This window comes from Leuciscus leuciscus, assembly GCF_965113295.1.
Source record: "Leuciscus leuciscus genome assembly, chromosome: 18".
NCBI classification, from domain to species: Eukaryota; Metazoa; Chordata; class Actinopteri; order Cypriniformes; family Leuciscidae; genus Leuciscus; species Leuciscus leuciscus.
In genome coordinates, this window is record NC_138742.1 from 19,188,272 (window position 1) to 19,211,155 (window position 22,884).

Below are 22,884 nucleotides of genomic sequence, written 5' to 3' on the forward strand. Positions count from 1 at the left end.
CACATAAATTATTTTAAGCTTTTGACCATCTGTAAATTTCTAAATTATTTTCTGCCTCGTCTGCAGGGACTTCATGTGCTCGTACGCTGCGACAATACCACGGCAGTGGCTTACATATCATCAGGGCGGCGTGCGCTCGTCGAAACTTCACACTCTAGCTCACAAGCTTTTGGTGTGGAGCAGATGGGTTTTCCTTTCATTACGCGCGACTCATGTTCCAGGCATTCTGAACAGAAGCGAGACCTTCTATCGAGGGGGAACCCACTCTCAGCAGATTGGCGCCTACACCCTCAGATGGTGAACATTATATGGATGAGATTCGGACAGGCAACCGTAGATCTATTTGCCTCGCACGAAAACTACCATTGTCCTATGTTCTTCTCGCTAAAGGATGTGGACGTGCCTCTCGGGGTAGATGCACTGGCCCACCCATGGCCCGAAGTGCTGCTGTATGCTTTTCCTCCCCTGTGCCTGATAATTCCCACACTGGCCAGGGTGAGAGAGCAGGGCCTGTCTCTCATTCTGATAGCACCCAGGTGGCCCAAAGCACCATGGTTGGCGGAAATAATCCCTCTGTTATATGCCCAGCCATGGCGCCTCCCACTCCGTGCAGACCTATTGTCCCAAGCGAATGGGGAGATTTATCACTCACACCCAGACAGGGTGGCTCTCTGGGCCTGGCCCGTGAGAGGACGAACCTAAGCGCACTGGGGCTTTCACCTTGTGTGATTGCTACTATACAGAATGCCAGGGCCGTTTTTACACGGTCCTTATATGGTTGTAAGTGGCAAGTGTTTGAAGGATGGTGTGATGGGCGTGGTCTCACATCATATCAGTGCTCAGTTCCTGATATTTTGTGTTTCCTTCAAAACCTCATGGAAAAAGGGAGGTCTGTTTCCACAATTAAGGTCTACTTGGCTGCGATTTCTGCCTGTCAATGTGGGCTTTGAGGGCTCAACAGTCGGGCAGCACCCTCTAATCCGCAGATTTTTGAAGGGTGCCCGTCGCTCTTTGCCAGTCATCAGAGAACTGTTCCTGAATGGGACCTCTCCATGGTGCTGGAGGCTCTGTCTCAATATCCTCTTGAGCCTCTAAAGCTGCTGTCTTTCAAGGCGGCTTTGCTCTTGGCCTTGGCGTCAGCTAAACGTGTCGGTGAGCTATATACACTCTCGGTTCATTCCTTGTGCACTAAATTCTCTCTTAGTGGAGATAAAGTTTCCCTTAAGGCGAGACACGGCCGGTAAAAACATCTGATGATAAATCTTTAAAGCCCGTTTTCTCAAAATGACTTTTCTCTCATACTCCAAGTCCGAAATCTCCACTTCAGTAGCACCTATATACACCAAACGTTCCAGTCTTGTACCTAGTTATATTATGAAGACATTTACAGAGGGATTTGTAAATATATTATTCCTAGCCTGATTTATATAACATTTTATTCCAAAAAACATGGCGAAAATAAAAAAATGTTAAGCCTATTGACAGTATTTTCTGATTTACAGGATAACAAAAGTACATATGCATAAATAACTCTGTAATTTTTTTTCCCATCTAATATGTGAACACAATGAAAAAATAATTTTTAACCTGGCTTTATCCAATACTCAGATTTCGTTTTTTTAAATATATGCAAATTAGCACATTTAATTAGATATTGCCTAATTTGCATATTTAAATATTAAATTACAGAAAACTTGTAATTCATTTTTTTCTCGTCTTAATGTAGGTAATCAACTGGGAAAGTTTCATGGTGATATCTGCTAGTTAAACATTTTACCCTATTCACCTGTAGTGTCTCGCCTTAAGCCTAATCCGGCTTTCATGCTTAAATGCTTCCTTGCGTTCACATCGGAGATGTTAGGGCTGTCCGCTTTTCACCCTCCACCTTTTTCCTCCACGGAGGATCAGAGGCTGAATGCTCTGTGTCCTGTCCGTGCCTTACAGACATATGGCCAGGACCAGTGCTTTCCGGAAGAGCGACCAACTCTTTATTTCATAGGCGCCCCCTCACAGAGGGAGTCCCATGTCTAAGCAACACCTCTCACATTGGCTTGTGGATGCTATAGCTTTGGCATATGAATCACAGGGAGTTTAGCCCCCTGGGGACATCAGAGCTCATTCCACGAGGGGCTTAGCCACCTCTTGGGCTTTGTTTAGGGGAGTGTCACTGCAGGACATCTGCTCTGCTGCCAGTTGGGCATCTCCTCATACCTGCACATTACTACCGGCTGGATGTCACCAGAATCTCGGTTAGCACATTCTGTTATAGGGGTGGGGTCTTCTTAGCCCTTCCCTGCGACGAATGGGCCGGCAGGCCATGAACATTCCTGTCACCCAGCATGCATTTACATTCCTTCCTGGGTGTATAGATATATACATATATTATGTGTGTGTGTGTTGCTGGGGTTCTTTTCGTGTGTGTGCCACATGTTTCATGTCCTGCATGTGCACAGCAGTTATGTGTGTGCGTCAGGATTGCAGGTTCATGATTATGGGATGTGTCAGGCAACCTCACTGTGAGTGTATTGGGCAATCGGGAAACTGTCCATGTCTCTCCCATAGGTGGATCTCGAACACGAGATGATGAAAGAGAACAATAGGTTACTGTCGTAACCCCGGTTCTCTGAAACATCGAGTGGAGAGATCCACTAGCTTTGCCCTGCTTGCAGCACGAGAAGCGAATATACTTACTGGAGAACAGCAGCGCTTGCAGGCATAATATGTCCCTAGGTAAGGGGGTGGGGCCTTACCTGGCATTGGCTGTGCGCTTCTGTCTGTCTAGCCATACTTGGTGCAATTGGATGCTTCTGCAGAGGTCAGGTACGGATGCCCTTCCCTTAGGTGGATCTTTCCACTCGATGTTTCAGTGGACCGGGGTTACGACAGTAGCCTATTGTTCTTTCCCTCACCAAAACCGTTAAGTACACAGTCTTATGTACCTTTGTCTTTTTTCCCGATTTAAAAAAAGAAGAAGCTTTTGCTTCAAATCAAAGTTTAAAGTGTTGTATTTCACCTTGTAGGTGATTGGCTTGGTTCATGTCTTGTAATGCTTTAACAAAATTCCTAAAAGGAAATCCCTATGGGATGAATGAATGGAAAAAATACTTCCCGAACCAGACTTATAAACACTGTTTTAACACTATATGATCTTTAAAAAACAACATTTATGAGGCAGTTTGTGTAAAAAGTATTGCTGGTTTGTAATGTTTTATAAATGCAGTTAGCAAGCAGTTTATTATATTTTGATAAGTAGATACGAGTTGGTTTTGCATGCACGATAAAGAGCTGCCCAGGTGTTGCAAATATGGCCGCTGAGTGAACTGACTTGAAAGAGACTTGAAGTCATGACTAAAATAACTTAAGAAATTATGTAGACAGACACAGATTGAGAGACATCTGTAGATTGAAAACATTCATAAAAATTAGATTTTTTTCTGAGTGTAGATCAGAATGAGGGGTATATGCTTGTGTGCACATATGTGAGTGTAATAGAAAGAGAAGAAATGATTGATTTGTGAGCTTTAAATAAACTCGTGGTCTCATCTCCAGCTGGGTCGTTGTTCTGAGCCTGCAGAACTGTCAATCATGCAACACCTCCTGCTCTTTAGCTACAGAAAGAAGCGCAGCTGTGTGCATGTCTGGTTCAATAGCAAGCGACAGGTCGACAGACAGACAGACACACAGGCAGGCAGGCAAGCAGACAGGTGATCTAAAGCAGCAGTTCAAAGGGAATGTGCAGTGCTTTGTAGACTTTGCTATGATGAATGACTCCTCCTTTCTTATTTTCAGCTCTCAAAATGAAGAGTACATGATGGTAAGATAAGAATAGATTTTCATCATAAGTTGATCTAGGGAAGTGCTCTCCAATTAGTGGACTGCAGACCCGATTTGGTTCCAACTTCCAGCGAACTGTAGTGACGATGAAAAAGAGGCAAACTTAAAAAAGAAGTAGGCCTACTTATGGAAACAATGTACTTTAAAAGAATATACTTAAAGCAACACCATGGAGTTTTTCAACCTTCATAATATATTTCCAAGACCCTTGTGATGGTACATCGACTTACAAATAGGTTGAATGACACGTCTGCCATAGCCTGACGGGGTCTGTATCGCTTTTACTGGCACTACGGAACTTCGGGGTTCGGGTAGTAACCCGAGCACAAAAAGAACTACAAAATTCAACTGCTTTACGGCATACCTCACTCGATATATGGCTATTACCTACCACACAAACATTGAATTGAATTAGCATATCCATTCTGTAAAACAGTAGCCAATAGGCTACTATAATGACGCTGGCTTGTAAACGTGAGCTACGCGATCTTTTGTCGTTTGAAAAAAATTATATTCATATGACATGCTGAAATATATGCCACTGTACCTGGGATGAAGACATTTCACACGCAACACAGGCAGTCTGCCCAAGACGTGAGAACTCCTTCTGCAGAGTTCGGGGGTATTGGCTTGTCAACAAATGCACGTGTATCCCCTGGTGTAACCATGACAGATTTTACGACAGTAGTAGAAGACAATACTGTTTCCCAACTGTAGGGGGACCCCGAGAGCAAAACTTACATGGTGTTGCTTTAAGAGCGAACTGAATGTAATGTTTCAGGACACTTAATTGCATGTTATTTACAATTAAATAAAAATGTATTATAGTTTACATGTATATTAAATGCAATTAGTTGAATTTAAGAGTGATTTTTTTGGCACAGTTAAGTAGGACTTATGTGCATCTTTATAGGTAATGGTTAAAGTGTACTGCCAAGTGTACTTACAAGCATTTATGGTAAACAAAAATATACTTTAATGACATTTAAATTGAAACTTGTATGTCATGTATTTAAATATATTTGTAATTACACATTTGTAGTGATGAGTTTGCAATTTTGTACATTTAAAATATATACCTTTAAATGTAATATCAAATAACTATAAACAAGTACATGAACTTTAGTATGTCAATCAAAAGATCAAAACAGTTTTTGGAAATGTGCTTTAAAGTAAAACTTTGCCTTTATTACAAAGATCAATTTTCAAAAGTGTATCATGATGAAGGTGTACTCTCAATAAATACACTTAAGTGTCCTTTTTATTTCATTTTTATTATTTTATCTGCAAAAATATATATTTTTAAGATTTTTGGTACACCAATTCCAATTCTTAGAAATTCTTACAATATATAAATATGTATTTATTTAAACTTTTTAAAAACAAAAAACATTATCTGAAATTCATTTTTGATTCTTTCATAGCTATACAACATACTTGCTCCTGTAATAGTGAACTGTATGTTATGATTGTTCAGACCTTTGCTGGGAGGGAAATTTGGAGATTTGACCTTTTGTATGTGAACAGCTATGGCCTGGAATACGTTATGTTCCCTTCACCTGTCATCTAATTGACTCAGATGAATACAGATAAATCTGAGAATGAAATGTGATCTACAGATGAGATCTTATATGGAGACAAGCATGGCTAAATTAACCATCAGATTTGAGAGTGTCTGTGTGATGTAGAGTTTCAAAGTGTTATCTGTGAACTCTGACCCTAATTCAGCTCCATTTGTGTCTCATGCACATTGAGAGAAAGAGACAAACACTCAGACTCCTGTCAGTGTGGAGTCACTGGCAATTTCAACCAATTTATCTTGTGGTTTCAGAAGGGACAGCGGGAGGTAGAAATTGCTCCTGCTTAACCATTTCTCTTTTCTTCCCTCCATCCAAATCTTTTCTTCTCCGTACTGTTCTCTCCTTCTCCTTTCAATGTGCTGTAATTTCATACAATGAGATTACAATGAGTACCTAGTGAGATGGTGAATGGCTTTCTCTCTTCTAAAAAACAGTTTGACTGGGCACACTGGGCCGCCACACTTCATTAACTACCATGCTTTGCCTTTGTGTGTGTGTGTGGTGGCAGAGACAGACAGGCTGAGAACGCTTATTCCTATATCTTTGATCTTTCGCTGTCTTTCTCAGTGTTCCTCCCCACATCTGTTTTGTTAGAGAGAAGGTGCTGAAATGCAGAGATTCATTATCAGAGGAGACGATTCAAGACAATAATGTATTTCTCGCTCTTTCTGACTTGGACTTTTTTTTTTTTTTTTGACAGCTGGCAGGAAGCAGTGTTTTATCAGTACTGTATTGTTCCGAATTTTTCTTAGAAATACATCTGAAAAAACGAGGTCGTGTTATATTCAGGATCTAGACTTTTACATATCCATAATACACCCGCAACAATAGGTGCCGCCAAATACGCGTAAAACGAGTACGGTGTGTCAGAGTGTAATGTTAGAAGATCGCAAGCGCAAAAAAGAACGCAAACAGTCAAAGAAAAACCTACCATCTAAGAGCTGCGTGACTGTCATGTTTCTTTGAAATGTGCTGTACAAAAGACGTATAAAAGGGAGTGGCATGTAAATATATATTCATCTTTTTGACAAGCAATGGAAGTTTTGTTCCTGAATGAATTAGTGTGTTTGAACTAAACAGTTAACTGAATGATTCAATGACTTACTCATATCGGCAGTCACTTGTTTAGTTCCTGAATGAATCAGTGTGTTTAAATGAGTCTGTTGTGAATGAATCATGTGTCTGAATGTATCCCTAAATAAATGATTCACTGATTCACTCATAAAGACATTCCCTTGTTGCCACCTACTAGTGTAACTATTTAACATGCAAATAAGTCTCAAAACTCCCCAGCACTAATGCTCAGACTGACAGTCCTTCTGGAACAGGGCATTTGAGTCGAGTGGGGGCGGTAATATTTCCTCCAGAATTACGCTTAGGGCCGCTCACTCAACCCAGAATGCCCTTTGTCATAATGATGGTTCGAGAATCTGTGAAATAAGTAATGGATCTAAGGTTATGGAGCTCAAATGTTGCTTTAATGAAGTTGCGAACCTTATGCCCGTGTGGAGAAACTGAGTTAGCAAAGATTTGTTTTGTGATATACTCACAGTGAAGTTCTTTTCTGTTCATTGCTTAGAGGTAAAAAGAAGTTTGAAATACCTTCGCAGCAGTATACAGTAGCTACTGTAATACTGCTGTAAAACTTAGTAAAACTTAGTAATAGCTCATGCTGCTGAGAGAGAAATTTGTGCTGCGCTTTCCTCTCAATAACAGAATAAACACTACAGAAATGACAGCAAAAAAGAAAGTAATGCAATTGTCACACAATCCAGTCAAGTCACATCACGTTTATTTTTACCACTTTATACAATATATTGCTTTAAAGCCACAAAAATTATAACCATTATATATAGGCATATTGTAATTGAGCATAGAGCTAAATATACTCTGTTCTGGAACAAACACATGCATTTGCAGAGTGATACAAACAATGTAAAGTCCCAGTGCTGGTGGACTGTGTATTAATACTAAAATTCACTCATATTAGCCAATCAAATCTGATGACCAGAACAAACTGGTGATGTTTTGAATTGTGTTTGAAATTAATTGAAATGTTTTTAAAGTACAACTCTGTTGGCCTCAGAATCTTATTTTTGTTATGACCCCTATTAAAGTGGTAAAATCCTCAGAGTCAAACAATACTGGAAGATACTGATTTCAGATTTCAGAGTCAGGACAAGGTTGGGTTACAGCTGAGTACTTCTTATCCTCAGCACATCATCCTGATACTTTGAGCAAGAGGGATATTTAGTCCAATGAGGATAGGTCAGAGTGTGCAGGTGAGGACACAGTGGCCTATAGAGTATTTTTCAGACAGACTGCATTTCTTTACGTGAGGCAGGCAGAAGGGAGAATGTGTGGGATGAATTGAAAGATGCTGAAGAGCTTGATCCTAATAGTTGAAAGAGATGTCAGGTGGCTGAAGGTTACAGCAAAGAAAGGAAATGGAGCGAACAGATTTTAAAGTGCCCTCAGAAAGAGTGAGTGAAGAACGATGTTTATGGGAGCATCTGAGATAAGTGAGGGCATACATTTGCTCCCAGGCAGATGGTGTTATTTAGGGAGATTTTTTTGGAGACTGTGTGTTCATGCCATGTTAGTGCATCAAAAATAGTGAGAGATACGACATCTCAGCTGTTTGTTCATCACTAAAGCTGTGCCTCAAGACGTCTGTATACTTCAGGGCAGATCGACTGTGTGTGTGTATGAACTCTCTCTGACTCTGACTTTCAGTGCCCGCTTGTTTTGTTTAATTGCAGTCATTATGGTACATTATGGTTTTAATGGTCAACTGTGGCCGGTCCCCACATGCTGACAAATGCCCACGAGCAACATGGCCCATCTGACAAAATTTTAGTGAATCAGGGACAGATGCTGGAGTTTTATATTGATCTGTGAAGACCCCAAGGAAGTATAATACCTGGAGAGATATTTCGGCAGTTTGTCTCAGCAGATATTTTGCTGTTTTTTGTCAGCAGAACAATCTAAAAACGCATTAAATGACAGTACAACCCACTGAAGAGACGGATATCTATCCCTCACAGCCTCGGGTTTCATTCCCTCTAAAAATCAAAGATGGTGCTGCTGTGAATAAGGTCTATGATGATGTCTTGACAATGCTGATTGAATGAAATATTTGTTTTAATAATGAAAACTATAACATACTTGATTATAATTTCCATTATAATTTAAATGTAATATAATATAATAAATAAAATAAATAAATATATTATAATTAAAAAAATATAATTTTGACTCCATCCCCGCTTTTCACTGTTATACAGTAGGGGGCGCATTGACACATCTTCTGAAAGAGTATTGAATGGCCTGATCAAAACACAGGCGAAGAAGAAGCAGAAACACGCGATATCATATGTAAGCTGATGCATATGTATAATAACGCGATCATCAACATTAAACCACATATAAATCGAAACTGCTTAACGCAATTGAATGAAATGTCGACCCAGGACTGTGAAGCTTTGATGCCTGAAATTCCGTCTATTTCTAGACATAGAAAAACAGGGGTGTTGATGGACTCGATCTATTTCATCTGTGTTTTGATGATCGTTCTGAATCCGATATGGATTTAAAAGCTGAGGGTCTGTTCTTTTTTTTTATATTGCATATTCAGATATTCATACAACAAAATATTCTTGGGGCCATGGTAATTTTGTGAAAATGATCAAAAATGCTTGTGGTGGCTGGTAACTTAAAAAAAAAAAGTTTCTGGCGGAGAAAGAGTTCATATTTTTTTAAGTAATAATTATTTCAAAAAAAACAATTAAAATATTTGACAAATCAAATATATATAACTACTTTTAGATGGTTGTCAATGGAGAAAGTTGCATTTTAGAGCCCCACGATGTAGTTATAGCAGCAGCAGTGATCCAGTATCATTGATATACTGTTATAGTTTTTGTACCATAGTATTTTAATTTATCTTCTGTTTTAATTTAAAAGTTTTAGCTTTTTTTTTTTTATGTCTAATAAAACCTTTAACCTCTGGTGGTTGTTTTCACCTGTTGCCAGGTGTGTGGTTGAAGGCCACGCGGGGCTGTCGCATGAGAGAGAAGCGGGCGGACTTCGTAGCCGGCTGTCTCGGTGGACGGGTCATCGCTGCGGGCGGACTCGGTAAGTAACTGCCAATGTTGAATAGATTATGCAAATAGAATCAACTGAGCTTAGAAAATCTGGAAAGAAATCAACAAAACACTGTGCAGGGACTGTCATTTTTCAGAACAACCTGCGGCAGAAACGGCCTCTTAATAAAATGCCATATCAAGCAAATGGTTTCATTATGTCAGGTCCTTATGTGCAGCCATGAGTAAGTACTGTGCACTAATGTCACCTAGCAACAAGAATCTACCTCACAGTACATCGACAACAATTACAGGCCACATCTGAACAACTTTACGAACTCTGCAACCTTCTCTCAGGAAGCAACCTGCGTAATTTGCATTGATTTTTTTTTTTGCGTGTAGTTCGATCAACATTCCCTTATCTGTTTGTTTCATTCATAAGCGGAACTTAGTTTTAATTGGAAAGTCAAAGAATCACACTTAGCTTCATTATGCATCAATGAAAATGTGAAATTGCTCAACGACAGCCTGTTCCCTAGACTGGCATGTCTTTAAATGAAATGATTTGTTCATTTGGCTCTTTACGCTCCAGTGAAGAGGCTCTGAATATCAGTCTCAAATACTGCCTTATTTCTTTCCAGTCTGTTTGTCTGTGGGTACATTACTAGAGGGAGAAAGAGAGATTTCTTCAATAAATGTCAGCTCAAAGAGTGGGCGAGACATTTCTGCATCTTCCCAAAAAATGATATTTAGGGCAGAGCATTGCAGATTATACATGGCACATTTTTATTTAATCTTTTTCTATGTCTAGAAATAGACGGAATTTCAGGCATCACAGGAGCCGATGGAGGATTGTGTGCGTGTGTATTAGAATGTGAGAACATTCACATTTGACTACTTTTTTAGTTTTTGTTACCTCTTTCTACCCCGTCCCCCCTTCATGTCTTCATGTCATGTTGCAGGTGTGTCTTTTCCTCCCTTCGTTTTTTGTCACTGCTGTTGCTGTTCGTTTTCTTATCTGGTGCTGTTTCTGAGCTATTTTTGTGTCTCTTTCCTTGGCGCTTTAGTCTTTTCATCTTCTTTTTCTTCTGTTCTTCTTTTAAACTGCCGTTGTTGGACACTCAGGCTATACAGAGTCAGAGTGTGCGCACACACACACAGATATAATGATATAACTGCAAGAGATGCTTCATTCCCTGTAGCTCCTCATGTCTTTCCAGAATTAATGGCTGCTATTAGGTCCATATTGGAGATGATGTTTGGGAAATCGCTCTTCAGATGATTTGCTCCTCAATCATCTATGGCCTCATTCAAATGTACTCTGTTATACCCATATATGATCATTAGTTTAGGTGTTACAGCAGTATCCGTGTAAAGAAATGATTGAATGAACGTATTTCCAGGGTGAATGTATTAAGGTAATTAGGATTGATTTACTCAATAGCTGTTTTGTTTGTCATATTTGGATGATTACGTGACATGTTGCCTAAAATTGTCAAAATCAGAATCAGAAATAATCAAATTCTCATTCTGATTCTGTCCTTTTTTGCCTCACTCATTTTTCACATTCTTCCTTCTAGTCCCATTCACTATGTAGTGAATGATTGACAGTTTTTTATGAATTACATGCATGACTCAGTTTTGACCCAAATAGAGCAGCAATATGTAAAATTTGTTCTGCTGAAATATCAAGAGGCTTGTTGCCAAAGAATTTAACTACAATTGTTTTTATTTATCACCTGAGAACACTAAAACCAGAACAGCAAAAATAGTTCAATTGCCCAAATTTAATTACCCAAATTTTTGTTTTGGTTTCAGTTTTCGACTAAATGAAAACCTTTGTTTCAGTGCATTATTAGTTTACATATTGTGAGTTTGGATTTAGAAACCAAATTAGATTTGTGGACAGTTTGAACAAAGCCTATGAAATCTGATTTGCCTTATGTATTTCATCTCTTTGATTCCTACTGATTGTTCAGCTTAATTTGCTGTTAGTTGCTGCTGAATATGTAGATTTAACATTTATATTTTGTTTTATGAGTGAGCCATTAAGTCATTCATTTGTTCAGTAGTGAAGCATGTGGCTGTATTTATGAATGGGTCATTGAATGATTGACTCTCCCGACTGTTCAAAGCCGCAGATTAGTTCACGAAACACCGCTGTGTTTTTTAAGTTCTGCTGTGGCTTTCATTGGAACTATTATTTCATTCCAAAATAGAGCAAACAATAGAGGGTATGCACATTACACAAAACACATCTAAAATGGGAAAGAGCCTTGAGATAGACTGTACAAATAGATTTGACAAGAAATCTGAGGTATATTTTTACAGACTGCCGAAAGCTACTGAAAAAATAAGCAAATGGATCACTGCAATTCATAGAAAGAACTGGACTCCAGGCAGCGAAACGTGGATTTGCGTTATCATTTTGTGTCACTATGTTGAATTTTGGGGTAAAATTATACCCTATATATTGTATTGACAACTCATCAATGAGTTCAATGAGACAAAATCATCTTATATTCTGCATAATTGGATGTTTTTAAATAAAAATGGACAAAAAACTACAAGTTTTAGGGCTGGACGATATGAGGATATATATATATATATAACATTGATATAAGGGATCACCCGGATTTAGACCTACCTGTATTGTATATATAAAGCGTTCACAAGCAAATTTGCTTTATGTATTTCCCTGACATCAAAATCAGGCATATATAAATGTCAGGAAACACGATTCCTGGCTGCATGTCAATATCCATGGATCACTGGATCTCTGGTAGGTTGTAAGGAACACTATATCGACTCCAACCTTTACCCTTTTGTTTGTTGAACTGTTGTATAAAATCAATGTCACATTTGCAAGTGTGTGGATAATTAGGGAAAATTGCATTCTTGCTTGTATAATATATGATCAACATTAAAAACAAAGCAAGAACCTACACAGGGTATGTTTTTTGTATCGAATAGAGTTTGAGTCTTAAATTGATCCGTATGCACAGTCTGTGTCTATATTTGTTCTTCATGCTAGTAAGTGCTCAATCCCCAGTTTTACAAAGGTACATTGTCGAGAACGGCAGTAATGTAGCAGTGTGATTTGCTAAGTGATTTGCATACTCTGCATTTGCATGCTTCTTGTGTGGATGCAGTCAGTTTTGACTGCAAACGATGAGGTCATTTGATTGGATTTGACCTTTTATGGCATTTTGCCTGTTAGAAATAAATGCTCGGTTTGTGTTCACACTTGTTATTCAGTTCACTTGGTTAATTTGGTCTGGACCAACAAAAAAAAATGTAGTCCTGATCCCAACACAGAACCAAAAGATACCGTACCTAAAGTCATAGGGATATGTTCACAACCTGATTGGTCGGCTTTTATTACGTATATTTCGTGACAGAACTTACGAACATTCAAAACAATGCTGTGTGTTTGTTGTAGGTGTGTAGCCTACATATGATACCATTTTGACCAGCCGAGAACTCGTGAAGAGCTTATAAAGTGTAACGGAGTCAAAACAGCGGCAAGAATCCCTCCTTCACACTCACACAAACGATCTGCTATAAGGAGACGCGATTCTGATGCCTGTACAAAACCAACATCACAACTATGATGGCGTCAGCAGTCTGTCCTTTTTAGGGTCACATCTTGTGATATCATGTTTGGTTTGTTTCGATGTCTTTGGTCCATGTTGCGTTCATATTTCATTCGAACCACACCAGAGTTCGCTTGGAAGCGGACCGAGACCCATCTTTTCAGCGGTCTCAGTCCGCTTGTTTGGTGCGCACCAGGGTTCAGATGGCAGCGTTCACACTTAGTCAAATGAACCACACTGACACCAGGGTTTGTTTTAATCAAACCAAACATGCCAAGTGTGAACACACCCTTAATGTTATTTTAAGGTGAGGTAGAATTAAATGTACGGCAAAACTCAGCATTTTGTTTGCGTACCCCCATCTGTCACCTCACGTACCCCATTTTGGGAACCACTACCATAGATGGTGGTGAGAATTGTCTCAGAAGTGAAATCATTCAGCAAAGATAAATCCAACCTTTGCAAGAAACAGCTTATAAAAATCTGCCTCAACAAATATGTATTTGTGTGAACATAAGAGCACCTTAGGATGCGTAGCAACATGCAGGAGCTTTCGACGCGAGTGCCAGAGCACAACTCGACGTGACATTTTTGATTACCGCGAGCGGATTCACCCAAGTGTTTTTGTTCTACCAGGAAATTATGATAACAATAGTCACCGCACCAGCCCGTCCATATCATCTGTACTTCAATTTGAGTAACCATGGAAACTTAGTGTCAGGTACCGCATGATGATTTAGGTCTCAGCACCGAAGGCAAAAAAGTGAAAACACCCAGCCTAGTCTTACTGACCCTGAGGAAAAATGAGAAAATGTTCGCTGTTCACTGCGACTGCAGTGTTAGTGCCAGGATTTCCCAAGGAAACTTTTGTTTTATTTATTTATTTATTTATTTATTTATTTTGCAACATCAGAGGAAAAGTTTCCTGAAGCATAAGCCACAGAATCTGTAGGAGTTACATAATTTGAAGAAATCTGCATGGCGCCACCTGTTCAAACCTGTTTTGGTCCCAAAACTCACCAGGTGGCAAGTGCTTCATCTGCGAGAAACATCCGCATCCGCAATGTGTGTGTGCTGTGAGTGAGAGCGCTATGGATGCTGTATGCTAATGTAGAGAGGGTGTTGTGTTGATTGAATGGCTGGAGAATCTGTCTAATGTGCATTACTTTCTGATTTGAAAGTAAATTGATTTTTGGTGGTATTGGGGAGGAGCATTCTCATTCTAGAGATCATCTGATTGGACAAAAACCTGTAGTGCAGGATGAGTCATCAATATTTTTTGTGCATTTTCTCAAAAGAGAGATTACATTTTAATGTGTATATCTGCTAAAAGTTAATTTTGTTTGTATAATAAATATAATATATAATAATGTCATTCTAAAAATATATATAATTTTTTTTCCTGAAATTAAATAATCGGCTTTTATTATTGACATTTGACTAAAGCCCCCCCAAAACATTTAATACAAATACATATACTAAGAATTTCTAGTGGTGCCAATAATTGTAGCCAACATGCACTGGAGAAAAACATTTATTTCATAATGAAAATTTCCCCCCACTTTCATTTGTTTTACTTCAATGAAAGGTTAGAATTTTTTTTTTTTTTTTTTTTTTTTTTGAATGAAAGATCAAAAGGATAAACAATGCAGATTTATTTTCACAGCCGCCTTTACTCATATTTACCAAGGGTGCCCATATGAGTGGAGGTAACTGTGTATAATATAGAAATAAATTTATACAAATATATAGAATATAGAATATTTATTTAAAAAATATTATCTGGAAATATTATTGTAAATGTTGACATTATCTTTTTTTCTATTTACTATAGAGTAATATAAAAATGTTATAGTAGTAAAAAATTCATCTTATGTATAAGATTAATCTTATGATTTCTGATCATTTGTGAAAGCAGAATGAAATAGTAATAAATCCAAACAATCTGCAAATATGTTTTTGTTTAAAGATATTTTTATTGAATACTTATTTAAAATGTAATATTTGTTAATAGTAATCTTATAATAATAATATTTATTCAACACTAGTTTTTAATAGGCATAAAAATACATTTTGTAAAAAATAAAATCTTTTGAATGGACCCCCAAGCACTGAAAAACCTCTGCACTACAGCAAATAGATTACCTCACATACAGGGTCAATGGTTTAATCCCCTTTTTAAATGAAAAGGCAACATTTAATATATTTTATGGTTTATAACAAAGTTAGCCATTGTTAAATTCAAATCAGTTGGTTACACACTTTGAAAACTTTGGGTTTTTAAATGTTTGTGATTTGTGACGATGATTTGTTCTGTTATATTGTGTGCTGTCAGGTAACCAGCCGTCCCCGCTGGCGTCAGTGGAGAGTTATAACCAGCTGAAGAGGAGATGGGAACCCGTGGCCCCGTTACCCAGCCCTCGCTGCTCCTGTGCCTCCATTCAGACCCCCAACATGCTGTTCCTCATCGGAGGGGTGTCCCAGGGTCCCAGCAATGCTGTGGAAGCCCTCTGTTTGAAAGAGACCGTCTGACACACACATGCACACTCAATACTGGACAACTATAACAAATCCTCACATGCTGTACTTTTTCAGAGTTAAGGCTCTGCAAACCCACACACACACATACTGACGTCCAGTTGACGTGTGTGTCTCTGACAAATTCACAGACTTTGCCCTCAGAGGACGCATCAGCTTTATACTTTGAATAGTGGAGACAATCTACTGGGGCTTGGACAGTGTTCCACACCTCTGGACAGAAGATTTTTGGACTGGAGATCTAAAAAATACATAAATATATAATTATAGAATATATAGAATAACATATACATATACTGATATATATATAGAGTGAGAGAGATATAGATGTGCAGACCTACACAGACAGGCACACGCAACACTCCAGGCGCTTTTGAACTGTACTGCATTTTTCAGTATAAAAGCAGGGTAATTTTCTGGTAAACTAAACTAAAGAGGAACTTAGGGCCATATCCACCACGCTGCCACAGCACCCGTCTGAGGTGGCATGTTTAGCACTTTTTGTACTATTGACAAACAGAATCTTCTGCACGAGACTTCAGAAGTGGGAGGCGGATGCTTGTACGTGTGTGTTTTTGTACCTTCACAGCCATGAACGTGTGAAATAGAGCATTGTTATGAATGGAAAGAGCATCTCATATAATGGCAAATCAATCACTGATGCCTCACTGTAGCATGAGACGGGAGATGGATGAGAATGTGGTTAATCTTGCCGGCTAATTAAAGGAATGTTCCGGGTTCAAAACAGGTTAAGCTTGAGAGTATCTGTGACATACTGTCAATTAGCACAGACAATAACTTTCATGTGTCCATCAGTTCGTAAAAACAAGCAAAATAGATGTTTACAATAATGTTCTTATTTTTGTATCATGTTTTTTATTAAAGTGGTAATATTAATTATTCTGTAGAAAAGAATTTTTTTGAATATAATTTTTGTAGAATTTGTAGAAATATAATTTTAACATTTTGTACATTATTTAAAGATTTGTTCCTGTGACAAAGCTGAATTCTCAGCATCATTACTACAGTCTTCAGTGTCACATGATCCTTCAGAAATCATTCTAATATGATGATTTACTGCTCAAAAAAATATTCTTATTATTATCAATGTTGAAAACAGTTGTGCTGCAATATATTTTTGTGGACTCATTGATGAATAGAAAGATTCAAATAGAAATCTTACGTAACAACATAAATGTATTTACTGTCAAATGATGTGAAAACCCTGCCATAGTTTTAGAATGTCATGCATAAATCATCCAAACACTAAAAACACACATATAGTATGGGTATGTCTGAACACCAGCCATGCCAGAATTTGAAAAGTTCAATAAAACCTTTTTTAGACTTGCGTTAGCATATCAAATGTTCAATTTTTATGATAACACTGTAGAAACTGTCTTTTAATGGTGATCCTAGGGTAATTCCCTGCCCAACAGACTGATAACTGTAAGTGCATTACTGTAAACATGTATCACATTTGTTTGTACTAGCTGATACACTTATATTCTTGGCTAAGTACACTTGTTTTGAACCCAGAACATTCCTTTAATACCAATGAAGTTTGGAGAGAGGGAAATTCTGATAGTGTTCCTTTTTTTGGACACTAAATTATTCGAGACTAAATACACTGGAAAAGTTCACATGCAGTGATATTCATATTTAATTGAAAGCTGTGTATCTTCAGGGTATGAGCTAATTAAATAATTTAGTTGCAATTCAAGGCTCACATGAACTGTTTCTGAGTTACCCATTTGCAGGACATGAGATGATTGCTCTTAGGGGATGTGGAGGAAGACTGATGGCTCACTTCCTGTAATTTGTGATGAGATAAAACCCTTGACGTAGACCTGTGAGGGTCTTGTATTGCCCCCACTGATGATTTGACAAGGGTATCGGGTCACTGAGCTCATTTAGCATGCCGAAAACAGAAATAAATGCTTTGCGACAGTTTGGATGCACTGAATTCAGGTGCGTCTTCACAATGAGAGGTCAGTATGGGTTTGATTTATCTGGTCTACGTGTGCTTGTATAAATATGTGCACCCACACACCGATTATCATCACGTTCTGTCTCAGATGTTGTTGACCTGTTGTTATTGGGCGATATGGTGCCTGAGGGCACAGTAAGACGTTCATACATATTCATGCTGACCGTTGTTTGAGTGCAAATGGCTGTTCGTGTGTTTTAGTTGGGATAGTGAGAATTGAATGTCAAAAATCCCTCTTAGAAATATCAGGATCAAAAGAACAACACATACAATCCACATACTTGTTTCAGATTAAAGGGATAGTTCACTTTGAAATTTAATTTTGGTATGTTTTAGCTTACCTCAAGGGCATCCAAGATGTAGGTGTCTTTTTTTCCGCAGTAGTTTCAATTTTGATATTTTTAGGTCAAACCGTTCTGGTCTGTCAGTCATATAATGCAGGTCTATGGTCACCACCTCAAAGAGCATGCACAGAGTCCAAATTAAAACAATTCCCCATCGTCCAAATTAAACAATTCCCCATCGTAAGTACACATTGATGGCCTAAGACACGAAACGAGTGGTTTGTGTGAGAAAACTAACAGTATTTATATCGTTGTTACCTCTTGTACACAGCCATGTCGAAGTGATCTGAGAGCGCGGGCGGGTATAGATATATACAATAGAAGTCGCCTTGGCTGGCGGTTTCGTTCCAATGAACTGCAGTAGCCAAGGCGACTTCTATTGTATATATCTATACCCGCCCGCGCTCTCAGATCACTTCGACATGGCTGTGTACAAGAGGTAACAACGATATAAATACTGTTAGTTTTCTCACACAAACCGCTCGTTTCGTGTCTTAGGCCATCAATGTGTACTTACGATGGGGAATTGTTTAATTTGGACGATGGGGAATTGTTTTAATTTGGACTCTGTGCATGCTCTTTGAGACAGTGACCATAGACCTGCATTATATGACTGACAGACAAGAACGGTTTGACCTAAAAATATCAAAATTGAAACTACTGCGGAAAAAAAGACACCTACATCTTGTATGCCCTTGAGGTAAGCTAAAACATACCAAAATTTAATTTCAAAATGAACTATCCCTTTAACGCCTCCCCAATAATTGTGATGATGTGCTGGCTGACAGCGGTCTTGTGCATCATATCACAGTGGAAACAGACAGATAGATGGATATATCTGCCTGTATGAAGCCATCACAGTCGTCCTGCTCACATACAACAAAGGACTGGAAGATGTGTGACAACATCAGAAGATTTTAGTTTGGCCTCATTAAAAGTCTCTGCTGCAGGCTAGCTCAGATGGCGAGTTCATTTTCACTTTGCTTTATATGAGGTTAAATGTCACAGAGGTTCAAATCTGAAACACCCTCCAGCACTGCACCAGACGACAATGTGTGAATAGATGATCTGAGGGAAAGAGATAATGCCGAGAGAAATATACCTCTATTTTTCTTGTCTACGAATTCTGCAACAAGACACGACACATTATACTTTTCGCTTTCACTTGAGTCTCATTTCTGCTGCCTCTTCGAAATGGTAACATCTTTACTCTTGAAAAAATGTCTCAAGATGTTAAACATGCTGTTTTCTGAATTAATTTGACCACGAGCTGAGAGTTGGTGGATGAGGGGCTTCAGTGGGGGAAGTGAGCTCATATTTTCATATCTAGAGGTGCGAAATGTTTTACTCAAGTTTATTTCTGAGGTGTCATTTCAGTTCAGACCTCTCCACAGTGCTTTAAATTACTTTAGGGAATTCAAATCATTGGACTCTGGGCTTTTTTTTTATTTATTATACAAACATGTTCAAATGCATTTCGTTCCTTTTACCCTTATTTGTATGTAAATCACTTTGGAGTAAATGCTGTGTATGATCACCTAAACTCTTAAGTAGCAGTTGTTTTGCTGTGATTTTTCATGTTTCTCCATGTGCTGGATATTATTCTCTGTGGTGGGTTGTTAAAATAATGCAGTTTCTTCAGTGTTTCGTGGGTTTGTTTTGTTGATTTGTGAGGTGACAGATTGTCATGTTGACTTGTAATATGAGGAGCCGTAGAGATGGTCTGTTGTTTCAATATGATGTTGTGCCGTCATATAGTGGTGTACTAGTGGTAGCCGATGGCCTCTGACAGTCTTGAATATGCAGTGCCGATACTCTGAGCGCATTTTAGCTTCTGACTCATAATCTCCATAAAAAAATCCACATTATTTCACTGCATAATCGCTAATCTAGACTGATAAGTCTTGGTTTTAGCTCTGAGCAGAAAATACAATTTTAGGTTGTTTTTCCACATCTGAAATATTGCCATGAAGGATTGTTTCACACTGAGGTAGATGAGCAGAGACACACGGTCGGCCCAGGGGAACTCACAATGTCCCATGAGATTACACTGCACTCATCCACACAGTGAAAGCTGTTTTACCCTATAGCATACTGTTGTCGACCACACACTGATTCAACCTCTGTTGTTACACTTTGAAAAACAGGTAACTGTTATCCATGTTTATTCTGTGAAGAACTATGGGGACAGTCGAATTGATGTTGTATGAGCACTGTAGGCATTAACCTGTGTGAATTTGGACAACATTTATTCATAACTAGGCTATTGATGGCTGTTGATTGAAGCTTTATATAAAACTGCTAATATTTGAAACAAATCTCATTTACCTGTCTTAGTGGGATAGTTCACCCAAAAATGAAAATGTTCACCCTCTCGTCATTCTAAACCTGGATGGCTTACTTTGGAACACAGAAGACGGCATTTTGAAAAAACTGTTTTACAACTGTCTATACAATGAAAGTCAATGGGGTCCAAAACTTAAATTGTTTGAAAACTCAAAAGTGTTTTTTTGTCTCAAAATATCTTCATTTCGTGTTCCACAGAAGAAAGTTCCACAGATTTGAAATGACATAAGGCTTAGTAAATTATGACAGAATTTAAATTTTTGGGTGAACTATTTCGTTAAAGGTGCTGTACTGTAATTGCTAGTGTTCTGGTATTTTGCTATTTTAAGCCACACAATCTCTGTTGAAACTTCTCAACCTTGCAAAGCCACAAATGTGCAAAATGATTGACAGAGGCAAATTGGCTCAAATAGAGCAGGACACCCCCTGATTTTTATTTTTATTTTATTTTTTTGTGATTGTGATTTCTCAGGACACCTAGGCCTATTTCAGTGTATATCTGTCAGATTATAGTTACATTTTCAAGTGTGGTATTCCCAGGTGCTTACAGCACCTTTAATGTTGTCATCAGAATGAAGAATAGTTTGAAAGCAATATATAAAATGCACAGATTATCAGTGAAATCTCTTGACACCGGTTAAAGCCCCCATGGTATGTTAGCAGACATTTGAGCTGATTATCACACGGAGAACTTCACTTGAAACTAGATGGGTTGACATGGTTTGGATTTAAATCTGAATTGTGTTGAACCGTGTTTACACACAATTGCGAGTCCAGTTCAGTAGTTCAGTGCCTATATATGTGAGGTAGTGCCTCTACTGCGATTTCTGTAATAAACTCTTTGAACATATGTGATCCTGTGTGGTTCAATGTTTCTTCCTTGACATTAAGGTGTCGTTCACATATAACGGATTCTTGCATTTTAAAGGGCTGGGCATTTTGCCCCTTTTTACAATATGTAAAATAAGTCTCTGATGTCCCCAGAAGTGTGTATTTGAAGTTTGAGCACAAAATTCCCCACAGATCATTTTTTATAGCATGTTAAAATTGCCACTTTTTGAGGATGAGCAAAAACCCTTTCAAGAAGAGGGCGGAGGTTCAAGAGCTCATGCAACAAACAAATAGGACAATCTCATGCACTGAAATGTCAGTGGTGTTCAGTTCATACCGGAGTCAGACAATGATGCCAACAGAGCCAGAGAATATATGCTATACGGTTATAACTTATGTTGTCACCTTGCTTCTATCCACTACAAGCCTGTGGTAGCTGACCCCGTCTGAATGGTGGCCAAAACTCTAATGTCAGGAGTACCTGAAGACTGCTATGTTCACTCTTACATCCAACAAAAAACACCTTCTTTCAGCTGTGCTGCCATTCTGGATAGCAACAGAAAAGGATGCAGGACAAGAAAGTTCTTACTTCAGCATTAAAAAAAAAATATATATATATAACGTGATGTTTATCTAAAGTAATTTTTGCGTATTATGGTTGTATTGGATCATCGAAGGTCTGCAGCAAAGACTTTGGTTATTAAAGCAAGATTAAATACATAATGTAAATTTGTGTAATGTAACATGTAACTATTTTGAGTTTTCATTTCACTGTTCTTAATCATTTTGAGTCTGTTTTTGTGCAAGTGAGATAAATGCCTGCTCACATTTAGTCTAGAACTATAATATCCATCATGTTTAACATCTACGTGATGATATAATTTTTATGGACAGAATTTCTAGGCGCAGCCAGGGGCCGGAGGGTGTCCGGTTTGGGGACCACACGATTTAGTCTCTGCTTTTTGCGGATGATGTTGTCATGTTGGCCCCATCAGACCAGATGAGATGAGAATCAGCACCTCCAAGTCCGAGGCCATGGTTCTCAGTCGGAAAAGGGTGGCTTGCCCACTTCAGGTTGGTGGAGAGTTCCTGCCTCAAGTGGAGGAGTTCAAGTATCTTGGGGTCTTGTTCTCGAGTGAGGGAAGGATGGAACGGGAGATTGACAGACGGATCGGTGCAGCTTCTGCAGTAATGCGGTTGATGTACCGGACTGTCGTGTTGAAGAAAGAGCTGAGCTGCAAGGCGAAGCTCTCGATTTACCAGTCAATCTACGTTCCTACTCTCACCTATGGTCATGAGCTGTGGGTCATGACCGAAAAGACAAGATCCCGGATACAGGCGTCCGAAATTAGCTTTCTCCGCAGGGTGGCTGGGCGCTCTCTTAGAGATAGGGTGAGAAGCTTGGTCACTCGGAGGAGCACAGAGTAGAGCCGCTGCTCCTCCACATCGAGAGGAGTCAGCTGAGGTGGCTCGGGCATCTGTTCCGGATGGCTCCTGGATGCCTTCCCGGGGAGGTGTTCCGGGCGCGTCCCACCAAGAGGAGACCCCGGGGAAGACCTAGGACACGCTAGAGGGATTATGTCTCCCGGCTGGCCTGGGAACGCCTCGGTATCCCCCCGGAAGAGCTGGAGGAAGTGTCTAGGGAGAGGGAAGTCTGGGCGTCTCTGCTTAGACTGCTGCCCCCGCGACCCGGTCCCGGATAAGCGGAAGAAGATGGTATGGTATGGTTTAACATCTATA

General features: G+C 39.0%; 1 protein-coding gene across 3 annotated transcripts in view; it reads left to right on the plus strand.

Moving 5' to 3' along the window:
• klhdc8b (kelch domain containing 8B) overlaps positions 1–21,163 on the plus strand; it is a 133,531-nt gene extending 112,368 nt beyond the window's left edge. For all 3 annotated transcript variants that reach the window (XM_082146341.1, XM_082146340.1, XM_082146342.1), the window contains 2 exons: positions 9,450–9,551; positions 15,431–21,163. In XM_082146341.1, coding sequence (XP_082002467.1) covers positions 9,450–9,551; positions 15,431–15,627 — 299 coding nt within the window. In that variant the 3' untranslated portion in view covers positions 15,628–21,163. The remainder of the gene's footprint in view (positions 1–9,449; positions 9,552–15,430) is intronic.
• Positions 21,164–22,884: the final 1,721 nt, after the last annotated feature.